Source organism: Sinocyclocheilus grahami, unplaced genomic scaffold (assembly GCF_001515645.1).
Source record: "Sinocyclocheilus grahami isolate Dianchi unplaced genomic scaffold, SAMN03320097.WGS_v1.1 scaffold259.1, whole genome shotgun sequence".
NCBI lineage: Eukaryota > Metazoa > Chordata > Actinopteri > Cypriniformes > Cyprinidae > Sinocyclocheilus > Sinocyclocheilus grahami.
The window spans coordinates 1,164,346-1,179,257 of NW_015505438.1; the positions used below are offsets into that span (position 1 = coordinate 1,164,346).

The following is a 14,912-nucleotide window of genomic DNA, read 5'->3' on the forward strand; positions in this document are numbered from 1 at the left end:
AGAATTTGCTGGTATGATTCAGAATTCATTGTTCCATCAATGATGGCAAGCTGTCCTGGCCCAGATGCAGCAAAACAGGCCCAAACCATGATACTACTACCACCGTGTTTCACAGATGGGATAAGATTCTTATGCTGGAATGCAGTGTGTTCTTTTCTCCAAACATAACGCTTCATTTAAACCAAAAAGTTCTATTTTGGTCTCATCCGTCCACAAAACATTTCTCCAATAGCCCTCTGGCTTCTCCACATGATCTTTAGCAAACTGCAGACGCGCAGCAATGTTCTTTTTGGACAGCAGTGACTTTCTCCTTGCAACTCTACCATGCACAACATGGGTGTTCAGTGTTCTCCTGATGGTGGACTCATGAACATTAGCCAATGTGAGAAAGGCCTTTAGTTGCTTAGAAGTTACCATGGGTTCCTTTGCGACCTTGTGGACTATTACACGTCTTGCTTTTGGAGTTATCTTTGTTGGTGGACAACTCCTGGGGAGTGTAACAATGGTCTTGAATTTCCTCCATTTGTACATCTGTCTGACTGTGGATTGGTGGAGTCCAAACTCTTTAGAGATGGTTTTGTAACCTTTTCCAACCTGATGAGCAACAGCAACTCTTTTTCTGAGGTCCTCAGAGATCTCCTTTGTTCGTGCCATGATTCACTTCCACAAACATGATCAGACTTTGATAGATCCCTGTTCTTTAAATAAAACAGGGCAGGCAATGACACCTGATGGTCATTTTACTGAATGAAAACACCTCTGAACAGATGGACTCCATCTGCTCTCTGTAGCTCTCGTGGTGCTTTGATGACTTCATACAACGATCGTTCTGTGTGCGCAGTGGCGCTGCATTAGATGACATCGTATTAGGGGTGTAACGATTCACTCGTTTTCTCGATGCATCGATTACAAACCCTGACGATGCATATGCATCGACCTTGAAACATGATTTTTGAATCGTGAATCGTCGATTTCGGACAATAATCGATTTAAAACGCTAAGAATAGAATGAATCGCGATTTCTATAGCAATTCAATGCTTTCAAAATATATACACATTAAATTACTACAAGCACGAATTAATGGAGATCTTGAACAGCGTTTGTGCCCTCGCATCTCTTCTTCACCCGTTCCACTATTTACCGTTCGTTGCTATAGCAAACAGACTTCGAGCGCGTTTTCTTTCAGAATCATCATTCGCCGATGGAGAGGAAAAGTTAAATACTATAGCATTTTATTTTATGAAAATGAGATAAAGAAGTTTTCGCACTGAAAGAGAATTGATCTCGCGCTCATAGAACTTAAGACGTGCCAGGCTATATCTGCAGCTAATCTGAATAAAAAGCAGAATGAACTGATGAAACGTTAAGACGATAAGCACAATAAATAAATAAAATGTATGAATGATGCAGTGCTAATTGACATATCATTTATTACAGTACAGAAAATATAAAGTATATTTTCTACCTTATTCTGTGCAGAAAATTGATTGTTTGTAGTATATAAAACAATCATAAAATTGCCATTCGGAAAAAATTATAGATTACAAATGATTGATTATTGTCCAGCAGTGTATTTGATTTCTTATAGCAAATTCAAAGTAAGAGATAAGAAAATAATTCCTTGTAAAAATAATAATAATAATAATAATAATACATACATACATCAAATTATTGTATTTGACATTTCTGTCACTTCTGAAACGATGGCTACTCCCCTGGTGTGACAAAATGTTCTTCTTGATCCTTAGCTGGCGTTGTGCCGAAGGCGTCTTCGTAGCTCATACGCTGCTGTAGGTGCCGACAGACTTCCAGCATCTTTCACAACTTGTTTCCATGCTGAGCAATCGGTGGATAGGGTCTTGGCATCCACGAGTGTGAGACGATGCCTTTTAAGGTTGTCTTGTTTTAAACTTGTTTTGCCCAGGTCTTCTTTGGTGCACAGCGGTGTACCTTCCACGTTGGTGGTTGTCGGCACCAGAGTAGTTTATACGGCAGCCGGGTGCTGTCCATTCGGCACACGTGCCCAAACCACTGCAAGTGTCTTTTCTGTATCGCCTCCTCGATCATGGACTGGTCATCGCATTGTCGTCGTACAGTTTCGTTTCGAAGTCGGTCGAGCCGAGTTACCCCCAAGATTTGCCTGAGACATCGCATTTGAAAGACCTCAAGTTTGTTGATTTCCTTCTTCAGAAGAGTCCAAGTCTCTGATCCATAGAGCAGAATCGGAATGATCAGGGTCCGGAAAAGATGCATCTTGGTCGCGATCGTGATATTGACCCTTCTTCCACAAGCACCATTTAAGCGATGCAAACACTGCTGTTGCTTGACCGATATGATATTTTGAACTTTCGCAACCACTGCGATCTTCTTCTCTTGGACCAGAGATCCTAAGTACTTAAAATTCTGTACTTGTTAGATTTTAATCCCCTCAAGGTATATGTTTGCTGGAGATCCGTCAGTGGAGAGCACTTTGGTTTTATCGATGTTAATCTTCAGTCCGAAAGGTTCAGCGAATCTAGAGATGTCATTTAAGATGTCGGTGGCCTCGGCGTCCGTGTCAGCCAGTACGGCGCTGTCATCAGCAAACGCCAGGTTGGTCACATATCCGTCAATGCCGTATTGGACACCTTCCTTGTCCTTGAATGCTTTCCTCATGATCGAGTCGATCACAACGTTGAACAAGATTGGGGAGGCAGCATCTCCTTGACGAACCCCAGTTCGGATGCAGAACTCTTCAGATGTTTCATTTCTGATTCTGACGCAGCTTGTTAAGCCACTGTAAGACTTCTGGAGAAGGCGGATGATTTTCGGCGGCCCATGTTCGACCTGCAATGCTGTCCAGAGGGATGGCCAGTGAACGCAGTCGAACACAGATTTGAAATCAATGAATACAACCACTAATCGCTTCGCACATCAGATCCGCTCTTCCATCAACTGACGGAGAGAGAAGATCTGGTCGCAGCAACTATGGTGTGGACGAAACCCAGCTTGCTCTTCTCGACTCGTCTGTTCCCGATGCTTTTGGATGATCTTCATAAACACCTTGCCCACCACAGAGAGCAGGCTGATCCCTTGATAGTTTTTTCCAGGCTGATGGAATGCGCTCTGATTGCCAAATAAGTCGGATTAATGTGGAGACGGCTGGCCAGAATGTCTCCACCTGCTTTTACCGCCTCGGGGGGCACTTGATCCATTCCTGGCGCTTTTCTGTTCTTACGAAATCTTGGCTTACATAAATTTCTACATATGCCATTTCATGCCTACTAGCATCTAACAATGGACAAAGGTGTTTTTTTTTCTGTAACCTTTGGTTCTCTAACCATAAAGGCTGCTGTGTGATTTGCCCCCTGACTAAGCATTTTAAAGAATTTAGAGGAAGCATTTAAATAATCCTGTGAATGCACTTAAAGAATGCAGAATCGAATCGTTAATTGAATCTAATTTAATTGTGAATCGAATCGAATTGAATCGTTCTGAATTTGCAAAAATCGTTCTTGAATCGAATCGAAAACCTATGAATCGTGAATCGGATCGATTCGCTGTCTACCCAAAGGTTCACAGCCCTACATCGTATACATTTCAAGATGCCGCGAGAAAGCAAAACCGTGATGGAGGCAGAGAATCAAACCTCTTCGAGAATTTTTTCTGCACCTTCACGTTTTAAATCCCAAGTGTGGAAACACTTAGGATTTTACACACTGCCGAGAAAACATGACTACAAAGGACTAAAACGGTATGCAAAGTAAAAGCACTTTATTTCATTTCAGAAAGTATTTTTTTAATACTCATTTTGTTGAACATTTGACTATTATATTCATGTGCAAGTTCAGGGTTTTGGTACTTGAAAGTTTCATGGTTCAATGTACTTTAAAATATACACTATGTATGGGTATGCTCCTGAAATAAGATGGGATGCATTGTTTTGTTAATATGACTCATCATATAGGCTACAGTCTCTTTAATGGTATGCCCAAGTATTTTCCATTGTCTGGTCTTTAATAAGCAAACACAAATCACAATAGATTGTAATATCGAATCGCAATAGTTATATAAATCGCAATACTCAATTATCACAATATATATTGAATCGGCACACAAGTATCGGGATAGTATTGAATCAGCAGATTAGCATATCATCCCAGCCCTAATATATTTATTTCCATTATTTTTCCAGTTTTAATATTTCTTGTCATCTCTGCTAGGTTTTTCATGACTAAGTGAACCCTAGACTTGCTAGACTTCCATTTTAAGCGATTACTATAAAAAAAATTCCTGTTCACTTAATACACACTGACGGTTTGTGAAATCTGCATAATAGGCTTGCCGCGATAGACGGTGCTGACGGTGATACCGGTGTTAAGCCGTAACACCGGTTAGGTCACTTGCCCACCGCGTCACCAACCCCCACCGTCGTTTTGATTTTTTATAGCAATAAAAATGAAAACAATTAAAAACTGAACGCGGCTGCTCAATGCAGCATGCCGAACGACAGTAGCATGACAGATCAGATTTCATTTCTCCAGTGAGGAGAGTGAGTCGAGCTGACTGACAAGAAGAGTGAGGTGAGACAGACAAGATGATCGCGGAAGATTTAGTTTCGAAACGAAATGCAAAAGCGTCTGTTTGGCAATATTTGGGATTTTGAAAAGCCTGTTGACTTTTGCCGTTTATCTAGGGTGATTTTGGAAGTTTTTAAAAACATTTTTCTTATTTAATTGGTTCCACATTGTTTGCTGATTTTTACTTTATTTAAACTTTGTGTCATTTATTTATTTTATTTGACATTCGTTTTGCTAATAAACGTTTTACGTTTCTTATTTATTTGGTTATATATTATACATGTTTACCTATTTCCAGTTTTGTTTACCTATTTAAACTTTATGTAAGTTATTTGTTATTTTATATTAGGCATAGCCTGCCCTATAGCATGGTGTATTTTTATTTGTTTTGTTAATAAAAGTTCTATGTTTTATATATAGGCTAAAGTGAGTTTGACGTTGTATTTTGATGTTGCATTCAAGCAATTGACGCTGAACTGCCGCTAATTCAAAAGTGAAAGTCAAATACGCTCGGCGCTTTTAAGCTATTTAAAAGCGAGGAAAAGAGGGAAAGTTCAAACGATCTAAAAACGAACAATTGCTTTACTCCAAATTGCCGCTATTTGAAAGTGAAAGTAAAATGCGCACACCAAAAGCTATTTAAAAGCGAAGGAAAGTGAGGAAAAGAGGGAACGCCCCCGCCCCCGCAGTGATACCGGTATTACCTTTCCGGTAAATTTCCTCACCGTCACAACCCTACTGCATAACCCAAACAAATCTGCGGTAATCGATAACACACCACAGTACAGCTTGAAAGTACTTGGAATATTCATTTAAGAATCTGACCTTCAGCACTAAAGCAAACCCAGATACGTGACCACAACAGCTGATAGACTGACATCCAAATTCATAACTGACTGATGACATCCTCAGCTCTAGCATGGTTTCACTGCCATTTTCAGACTCCATCTTTAAAATAAACAGGAGCAAACAAGTGGCCATAACCATAAATAATCCATAATCTGACAGCACATTTCTCTGCGAGCTGTCAGAGGCGGTTTACACACAACATCAGGTGGTGATGGATGCCTGTTATTCCTCTTTAACTCGTGGGCAGCAGAGTGCAACCCCAGCAGGGGAGGTGAGAATCTACAGTGACAGTCGCGCTGCCAAATTGTCCCACTACAGCAATATTGATTACGTTGCAGTGTAGCCGTGAAGAGGACACTTGTGAAAGAGCCAGATGAAAAGCATAGAGGATACAGGCCTGGAATTCCAGCAAACCCGCCACGGTCAATCCAGCGACCGAGTCAAACTGACAATTGCTGGAGCTCATGTATATTAGAAAGCAAAGCAGTTAGAGGCACCCTGGTGGCCCGGAGGTTTAGTTGCAATCACTGATGTCACCACTTCAAATGTCATGACAAATTAGCTCCCAGAATCCCTCAGGCTCGCCTCAAAAAGCAACCGCAAATCCACTTAAATTGTAGTTCAGGGTTAGGTACCAGCGGGTCACCGGTTAATCCAGGGAAAATGTTTTGACTGGAAAGATGCACTGGGTTGACTTCATATGTCAGATGTGTGGCTTTAACTCCACTTATTTAAAACATGCTGTTGCAAGGATCTACAAGAGTACGAGTGATTCGCAACGGCCTGTGAAGAATTACATCACACCAGCGTTTTGCGCTGCTGCTGAATCTACAGCCCTGTGGCTAAACAAGATCATATTTAGCTGCGGTGTGAGCAAGAATTTCAATCTTTTTTTTTTCAATTCTTTTTTTTACTTAATACATTCCTTTTTAAAGGGGAAAAAACCCCGGAAGAAATGCTAACATTGAACTGCAAATCTATCATAATTATAATTGTATATAATGCTACCTGTGCAACTGTTGCCAGATGGTCTTCTCATTAATGTTTTTAACATTAATATTTTATACATACAAAGACGGCAAACAACGCAACTTTTGTTGAACAGACAACTAAATTAATCTCACTGACAGGGAACTGTTACTAGTGTGTTAGATGTATTTTTAAGTTTTATGAAATGTAACTGGCTGCACATACTGTAAGAATATGTATTTCAATAAACATATTCACGAGAGCATTTTGTTGTACCACACACATTTAAAAAAAAGCATGCAAAATAAGGGTGGAAGTCTTTTAGCACCTAGTGATCTGATTCTATTCAGAAAAAGTCACAATCTGATTCCCAAACAATTCTCAATGCATCTTAATTTTTTGCTAAACTGTATCTGTTCTGACCGACCAACAGAAACTGAACGTGATTATTATAATCTAGTCAGTGCCACAGGGAGTTGACAAATATAGAATAGGATGAACGATCCTTTAGTAAATACATAATTGTTTTTTTCTCAGTAAAGTCTGCAGAACTGAAGAAAATGAACTGTACCTGAAGTCATAGGAGACGCTGGTGGTGGCGGAACCAGAAGTACTGGCTGCATCGGTGGAGTCCTGGTCCATGCTGAACGTCTGTCCTGAACTGGTGCTAAAAATGAAGGAAGAGTATTAAATTAGAAAAAAGTTAAATTAGAAGAGATTTTTAAATGTTGCCCTGGCACGTAACTGAAATACAAAAAGCTTAAGATGAAGTATTAAAATGATTAATAATTAAAGCCAAATAGAAATATATATTTAAAAAATCTAGTAAAAATGACAAAAGCACAAAGAAATAATACTAAAACTAAGCATAAAAAAAAATTATATATAAAAATAAAAGCTCATTCAAAATAATAATAAACACTATAATAGTATATAAATAATTCTAAAATAACACTGATTTAAACTTCGGCTCAGAGGTTCGGCTTTTTTTTTTGTCAACTTAATTGCAAATTTTCAAATAAAACAGTAATTGAGGAAAAATAAAGTTGTTTCAATTTGTCTTCATGTTACTAATCTTATCTTTCTCAATAAACTTAATCTCAGCCATACTCACGAGGCCAAAACAAAGGGCTACTGAAGAATACAAAAGAATACAGTTGATCCGACCTTCTGCTTGCTATTCAACACATTATACGGTGCTGGGATTGTGACTATAACAGAGTTTATCAGGACTAGCATTCAAAGGATGGCAGTCATTAACTACAGTTCACGGCTTTGTGATGAAACCCAACGTGCCCTTTTTATTATGGCCAAAACCAAATCCAGATTTCTCTTTTAAACTCCTCAACAATCCCTCTCAGACAGCCGCTTTCGCCTCTGAAAGCTTTGCCTGCCCCAATAGTGTTTCCAATTCTCTCATTATCCAGGCCTGTTTGAGAGATGATAACCTTTACAGAAGAGTATAATTAAATCGCTTCACCCGCCGCGTTGATAAAAAATATATTTTCTGCGGGGTGGGGTTGTGATTGGAGAAACAGTGAGAGACCTTTCCGATATTTCAAAGGGAAATGGATGCAAATGAGCATGATTGTTCGAAAGCCAATAAATAGATGCTTAAGCATTCACATCAAAGGTAATGAGAAAAGGTTAAGCATGCCGTCTGTTGCCGTGAGAGAGACCGATGAAGGTAGACTGAATTTGATTGAGACCTCATTATGTACATTGATGGAAAGGCGACAATTATTTTCTGCCTGTTTTAGCACAGGTGAGGCGACTTTATAAAAAAATGAAAGGGCAGACTTATCAAATGAGCCATCAAACCCGAAGCATGTGGATATCTGTATTATGCACTTAATTGTTACGACGTGCCTCGGGGTCCCAACGGATTATGAAGTCACTAAGAGGACAAGGGTGAATAATGAACTAGTACCAAACATACATTGATTATGCAATATTATGGCTTAATTATGGCTTTTCCGCACTAAATTTAAAAAGCAAAACACTTGGAAAAACATGGACGACAAGACTGATGAACTCACATCTAACTATCTCACTGTGGTGGTTTCGTTCACATTAGAGATGGGTGGTGATAAATGGCTTTATATAATGTTTATTGTAATTTTTAGCAAATAACTATACCATCATGACAGCATAGTTATATTTTTTTTGAAAAAAAAAAAGGTTTACACTATATATTCATGTGGTAATGCCTATTTGTGAACAATTTAGTGAATTAAATACTTTATCTGATTTGATTATCTTGTCTTTTTTATTTGCATTATATTTTTTATCGGAAAAAAAGATTACCCACAAAGATAATGGTAATTTCTTGACATTATGTAACAAGAGCTCAAAACAATAAAACTACAATATATAATTATACAGCGTTTCCCATTAATTACCTAGACTCTGGCTGCCCGCCATGGTCTAATCTGTCCCACCACTGTTTCATAATGAACCGAAAATATTTTACTCTTCTCATAATAACATAAGCAGGTCTCTAATGTTGTGTTTTGCACTATTGCTTTTGGCAAAGCATTTGTCAAACAAACTAAAATTGAAAGCGCAATATGGCTTAGTGCTCTTATCAGATCTCAAATGGTGGTGATTTAAATAATTATATAGTCTGTAGCACTGCATATTAGTTTGTGATTCAGTGTTTTCGCAGCATCAGTTCACAGTGAATAGAGCGACCTCCATCTCTGCATGTGCTGTGAGTTTAACGTGCATTTGGGTATATAACAGGCACCAGCTAAGCATTATTTTCATATTTGCATAATTTCGCATTTGTATATTGATTGAACAATGTTTGTGGACGGGTGATTACAGTATTTCACTAAATTCATGTTTGTAAACCTGTTTTCACAAGAACTAAAAATTAACAGAATTTAACCAAAATTAAATCTTGAGGGTTTAAACACAAGTGAAGAAATTAAGGGGGGAGTATTTTTATTTTTTCTTACAGTAGAGTATTAGTATTAGGAAGTGTTAATTTTTCATTTACACTGCAGCTAAAATAATAATATTATTTGCATTATTAATAATATTTAGTGAATTTAATCTAGACTGAAACACGATATCACAACTAAAAAGTTGGACCGAGGTCCATCTCCCATAGTTTTACAAAATTATATGGATAACACTTTAAATAAAAAAATTATATAAATATTTTATACTTATTATAAATATATAGTATTCACTCTACACATCTAAATTAAATTACATTTAGTCATTTAGCAGACGCTTTTATGCAAAGTGACTTACAAATGAGGAAAAAATTAACTAATATAAAATTAACAAACGATAAAATGTAAAATAGACAATAAAATGTCTATTTTAGATAAATATATATTAGTGCTGTCAAATGATTAATCGCGATTAATCACATCCAAAATAAGAGTTTGTTTACATAATACGTATGTGTACTGTGTATATTTATTATGTATACATAAATACACACACACACACACACACACACACACACACACACACACACACACAAAATATTTTAAAAACACACACACAATTTTGAAAATATTTACATGCATATATTTATATTCTTACATTTTATATTATATATAAATATACTGAACATATAAACATAACATATTTTTCTTAAATATATACATGCATGTGTTTGTATTTTTATATACACACTAAATATACACATTATACACACATATATTATGTAAACAAAAACTTTTCTTTTTAAGTGGGAGAACTTGCACAATTGGTGGCTGACTAAATACTTTTTTCCCCACTGTATATATATAATATTTACTGTATATAGATAAAATAGACAATAAAATGTCTTAAAATAAAAAAAAATAAAAAAAATCACCTCTTTAAACTCTGCAGCTCGTCCAGCGTGAAGTCGAATATGTTGGCCATGTGATGATTGGTGCTCCAGGTAGACGTGAGGTCATTCTGCAAAGATAGCACAAACAAAGCATGAAATACAATGTTAAATTCATTACAGTGCATCGTCGATTGTCATTCGGATGATGACGATAATCACAGCTTTGATTATGCCAATCAGAGCCGTCATGGTTGTTACAGTCACTCTAATGCCGCCTTTGAAGTTGCTCATGGCATTATTAGCCATGCTGCCTGGAGTGTCAAGGATGTGTAGTTCTAGTAAAGCACGCCTGGGGACTGGAGACCTCTCAGAAGGATTTGTCAGTTAAATGCTTCAGAGGATGAATGTAATCCTTTTTAGAAAATGTAGAAAGACAGAATGAGAGGGTAGGAGAGAGCTGGGGAGTAACAAACTAAAAGTAGAGATGTAACCCAACTAGATTTTGTCAGAAGCGTGACTTTTTGTTAGTGGCTTGTAGTGCAGCTGACTTCTTGTGCTAAAGGCTAGCTTGACTGAAGTTCAGCTACTTGAAATCATGAGTAGCTTGTAGCTTGGCTTTCAAAGTAGCTTCACCAACAGAGCGAGAATAAAGGTGAGGGAGAGAGAGAGAGAGCGAAGGCGAGAAAGAGACAAAACAACACAAGAGAAGCGAGGGAGAAATGCAAGGTCTGCATGGCAGCAGGCGTCAAGGAATGAAAAGAAGATCACCACGGGGCGCAGGCAGATGCTAGAGAGCGATGAAGAGAGGCAGGAGAAGATATCGAAGAGTAAACTTCACACAGGTCATTTTTAAATCGGCTTTAAGTCCGTACATAAGAAACTGTGTGGAAAAACGGCTGAAAGAAACAAGTAGCAATTCACTCGGCTGCTTGAGAGCAAGCCATTGAGGGTTTCTAGAAACTTCAAGAAGTGCTAGAGCACAAAATCTCGGTAAGGAAAGCTCAGATTCGCACTGACAGGTCAAACATAGCCTCAGTAGTCCAACACTTCACCTCTTCATGAATCTGATTTCAAGAGAACGGCACAAACTGAATTATTTAGTTTGTGTGTGTGGTTTAGTGATAGATCAATATATATCAGGTTTCCCAACCTGGGGTTCGTGAGTGAACTGCAGGGGGTTTGTGAGTTGATAAAAACCTAATAATTAATTAAATCGGTAAAATGTAAAATTACAATAAATAAATCACTTTAACATAAAAACAAAAATAAAACACTTACTAAAAAAAGTTATTTTATTAGTTTACCTGCATGTCATGTGACCATTAACCAACATCAGAGAACTATGAATACGCGAACGTGTTCTTAAATTATTGAAATCTAAAATCTAAGGAGGTACTTCAAGTAAATATTTTAGATCAAATGGAATCGGCTGACAAAAAGTGTCGGAACCTCCCTGAACTAGGCCAATTAAACATCTAATACACAACCATTTTAAGAAAAATAGCATCCTCTGGTAACTGTACCCAACTGGCCAATTAACCAAAGTGTCTGAAAGCCTTGTGAATGGATATCAAACACTTCATTTAATTTCAGAAGTTTTGAGCATTTCTTATTTGCTGTTATTAAATTGTATAACATATCAAATACCATTTAAACATTTAAAAGTTTGGGGTTGGTACGATTTTTAATGTTTTTTTTTTTTTTTTTTGGAAAGAAGTCTCTAATGCTTGTCAAGGCTGCATTTATTTGATCAAAATACGGTAAAAACAGCAATATTGTGAATTTATTTGTGAAAAATGTCATTTCATTCCTGTGATGGCAATGCTGAATTTTTTAGTAGCCATTACTTTAGTGTCACATGATCCTTCAGAAAATGTTTTGCTGCTCAAGTAACCTTTCTTATTATTATCAATGTTGAAAACAGTTGTATATAATATTTACTTAATATTTTTGTGATAACCGAGATACATCTTTCAGGATTCTTTGATGAAGAACAACATTTATTTGAAATACAAACTCTGTAATCTTATAATATCTTTACTGTCACTTTTGATCAATTTAATGCATACTTTTTTTTTTCTCTCAAAAAATAAAAAAAAAATCTTACTGAACCCAAAATTATTGAAAGGGGTTATATGTGCATATAAAATCCATCTAATTTGAATTGTATTGACGTCTCTAAATATCAATATTTGCCACTGAGCAACTCATATTAACTGACCACTGATAAATAAACTCATCCAGTATTTAAAAATAGTGTTAAATAGTTTGAAAATGCTATAGATCAGTGCAGCCAGTTGCATCTTTTTTTATTTATTTTTTTACTTAATGTAAACTGGCCTAATTTGAATCTGAAATATAAGGCTGATTACCCTTTAGCAAACTTTTAGATGGCTAGATCTTAAGACACATTTTCTGTGTTTATGCAACTGGCCTAGAACCCTTTATTTATTAGACAGTCTTACAGTAGTAACCGTAATAACAGAACACAGTTTTCAACCAGACAAGAAAGGTCATGTTATCCGGCTGGTGTCGCAGTGAAGTGACAGAGCTTACATTAGGAATAGCATCCTCCAGCAGCCACTTGGACCTCTTCCTCCGCTTCTCTGCAGGAACAGAGCTACTGCAACAGAGGAAAACGAGAAACATTCAATCGACATAACAGCATAATAACAACTGAACAACGCATTGTCTCCACCCACTAAACATGTCAATACAGATCTGAGAGCTGAAATTACTCAATCCTAAAAAGGATTGTGGCTGTCAAATGTTTAAGTATAGGGGAGAAGCCATGTGCAGGGGTTAAAGCAAAAAAAAAATCCTGAGCCTGAACTTTTTTCCGGGGGTGGGGCGTGGCAGCACATGCAAAGCATGCAATGACTGTGGCAACTTTAACATTTGAAAGGATAGTATGGCAAAGTTATTGCTTTCTTTATTCAAACTGATTTTTTTCATGAATATATGGTTGACCTGAAGAATGAAAGCTACAGTATATCATACACTTGGAAAATTATGAGCTATATCACTGCTTATCGACACTAGGGGTGTGACAATACACTTAGCTCACGAGATGAGACAAAATACAGATACTTGTTTTTACAAAATACAGATAATATTTTAATACTATTTTTAAGACATTTTCAATTACAAAATATTTGTCTTTTAATTACAAAAAGTAAAACAATGCAGTTGTATTTAGACAACTGAGTAATCTGATATTTTTTAGTAACAAACAGACCTAAGTGAAAACCAGGCTTTAGTATGACTATTTATATATAAACTAATGATGAGGCAATAATAATTGGCTCAAATAAAATATCAAAATCAAGAAATTACATGATTGTGTTGAACAACACTGTTAAAATACATAATGTAATATGCCTATACATAATATGAACATAACCAACTTAAAGGCACAATATGTAAGGCGTAGTTTGATTACGGCATGACAGAGTGTGGAATCATGGGAGTTGTCGTCTTCATCCCCACAGTCAACACAATCTGACGGGACTCGGGCAGAAATCATGTTCATGGATGAGCTAATGATTTATTAACGTAGTAGAATGAAGCAGGGTGAGGCTGAAAGCCGTCGAAGCGAAACAAGGCCACTGAACGAGCGTGACACACGGCTCGAAAGCAGCGGAGCTTTTATTATGCCACAGTCGACCGCTTCCGCTCCTTCCGGTCGTGTGTATGTGGGAGAAAAAAGCAGCGCTGTTTTATCATTCTAGATAAATTTGAAAGTTCTGTTATAATGCTACTCTGTGCAGTCGTCACCGGTCTAATAAAGTACACAACATATTAAAGCGTCTTTGGTGTTTCCATGTTTTCTACAAAACAAAACCGGAAATCGAGGGGGTATGACGTCATTGGCAGGCGACACAACGACACTATGGACACGCTCCGTGTCACTAGTTAAAATTGCTTATTTCTCTGGTTTTAAACATTCTTCGAAACATTTGGGATAATGCAAGTACACAAGTCAGCAAAATGTATAACGCTGTTCTGGTGGTTTTTGGATATTTTAATTAAAAAAAAAATACATATTGTGCCTTTAAGTACATTATGTATTAAAACAAATACCTGCAGAGGGCACCAATGGCATGGTGACGTTTCACTTTACAGCGTGATTAAAAAATTAAATTAATTTTAATATTTGGCCACATGCAGTAACTTTTATTTTGAAATCGCGATGTAAAAATACATGGCATATTTAGACATAGGTTGATGTATTCTCTTGTGTTGGCAAAGGTTTATAAATGATTTACGTTACAAATCTAGTGAGATAATGCACTGTTTTTCCAGATGAACGCTAAGCAATTCAAATTCATGACATATGCAGAGGAAGAGTTTAGCCCCTTTCACACACACACAGTACTGGTAAATTACCGGTAAGTTACCATTAATAGATCATGTGTGAACAGGACCTTTTCAAAAATCCCAGTAAATTTGATCTGGCAATCATATCGTTTTATGGAGATGACATGATTACTCTGAGCTGTTTACAAAGCTCCGCTGTTTTTAATTTGTTTTTCTATGTAAATATACGCTAGATGGACATATTTGACCATTGCGCCTCGCAGCGTTTTGTCACACTTCTCCATTCATCAGGGCTGCGACTCCGCAATTGGATACTATTATGCGCGTCTCATGTTTATAAGAGCAAAACATTCTGATTGGTTAGTAATGTTAGTTTGGTTGGGAGTGAAAGCTGTGCTCCTCTCATACCATTGGT

At 37.1% G+C, this 14,912-nt stretch overlaps 1 protein-coding gene across 1 annotated transcript in view; it reads right to left on the bottom strand.

Annotated features, from left to right (window-relative positions):
* LOC107599052 (PHD finger protein 19-like) overlaps nucleotides 1-14,912 on the bottom strand; it is a 46,301-nt gene that overhangs the window by 7,639 nt on the left and 23,750 nt on the right. Inside the window, exons 12-14 of the mRNA XM_016290536.1 lie at nucleotides 12,734-12,800; nucleotides 10,220-10,305; nucleotides 6,950-7,045 (exon numbers count right to left, since the gene is read on the bottom strand). Of these exons, the coding sequence (XP_016146022.1) occupies nucleotides 6,950-7,045; nucleotides 10,220-10,305; nucleotides 12,734-12,800 (249 nt within the window). The remainder of the gene's footprint in view (nucleotides 1-6,949; nucleotides 7,046-10,219; nucleotides 10,306-12,733; nucleotides 12,801-14,912) is intronic.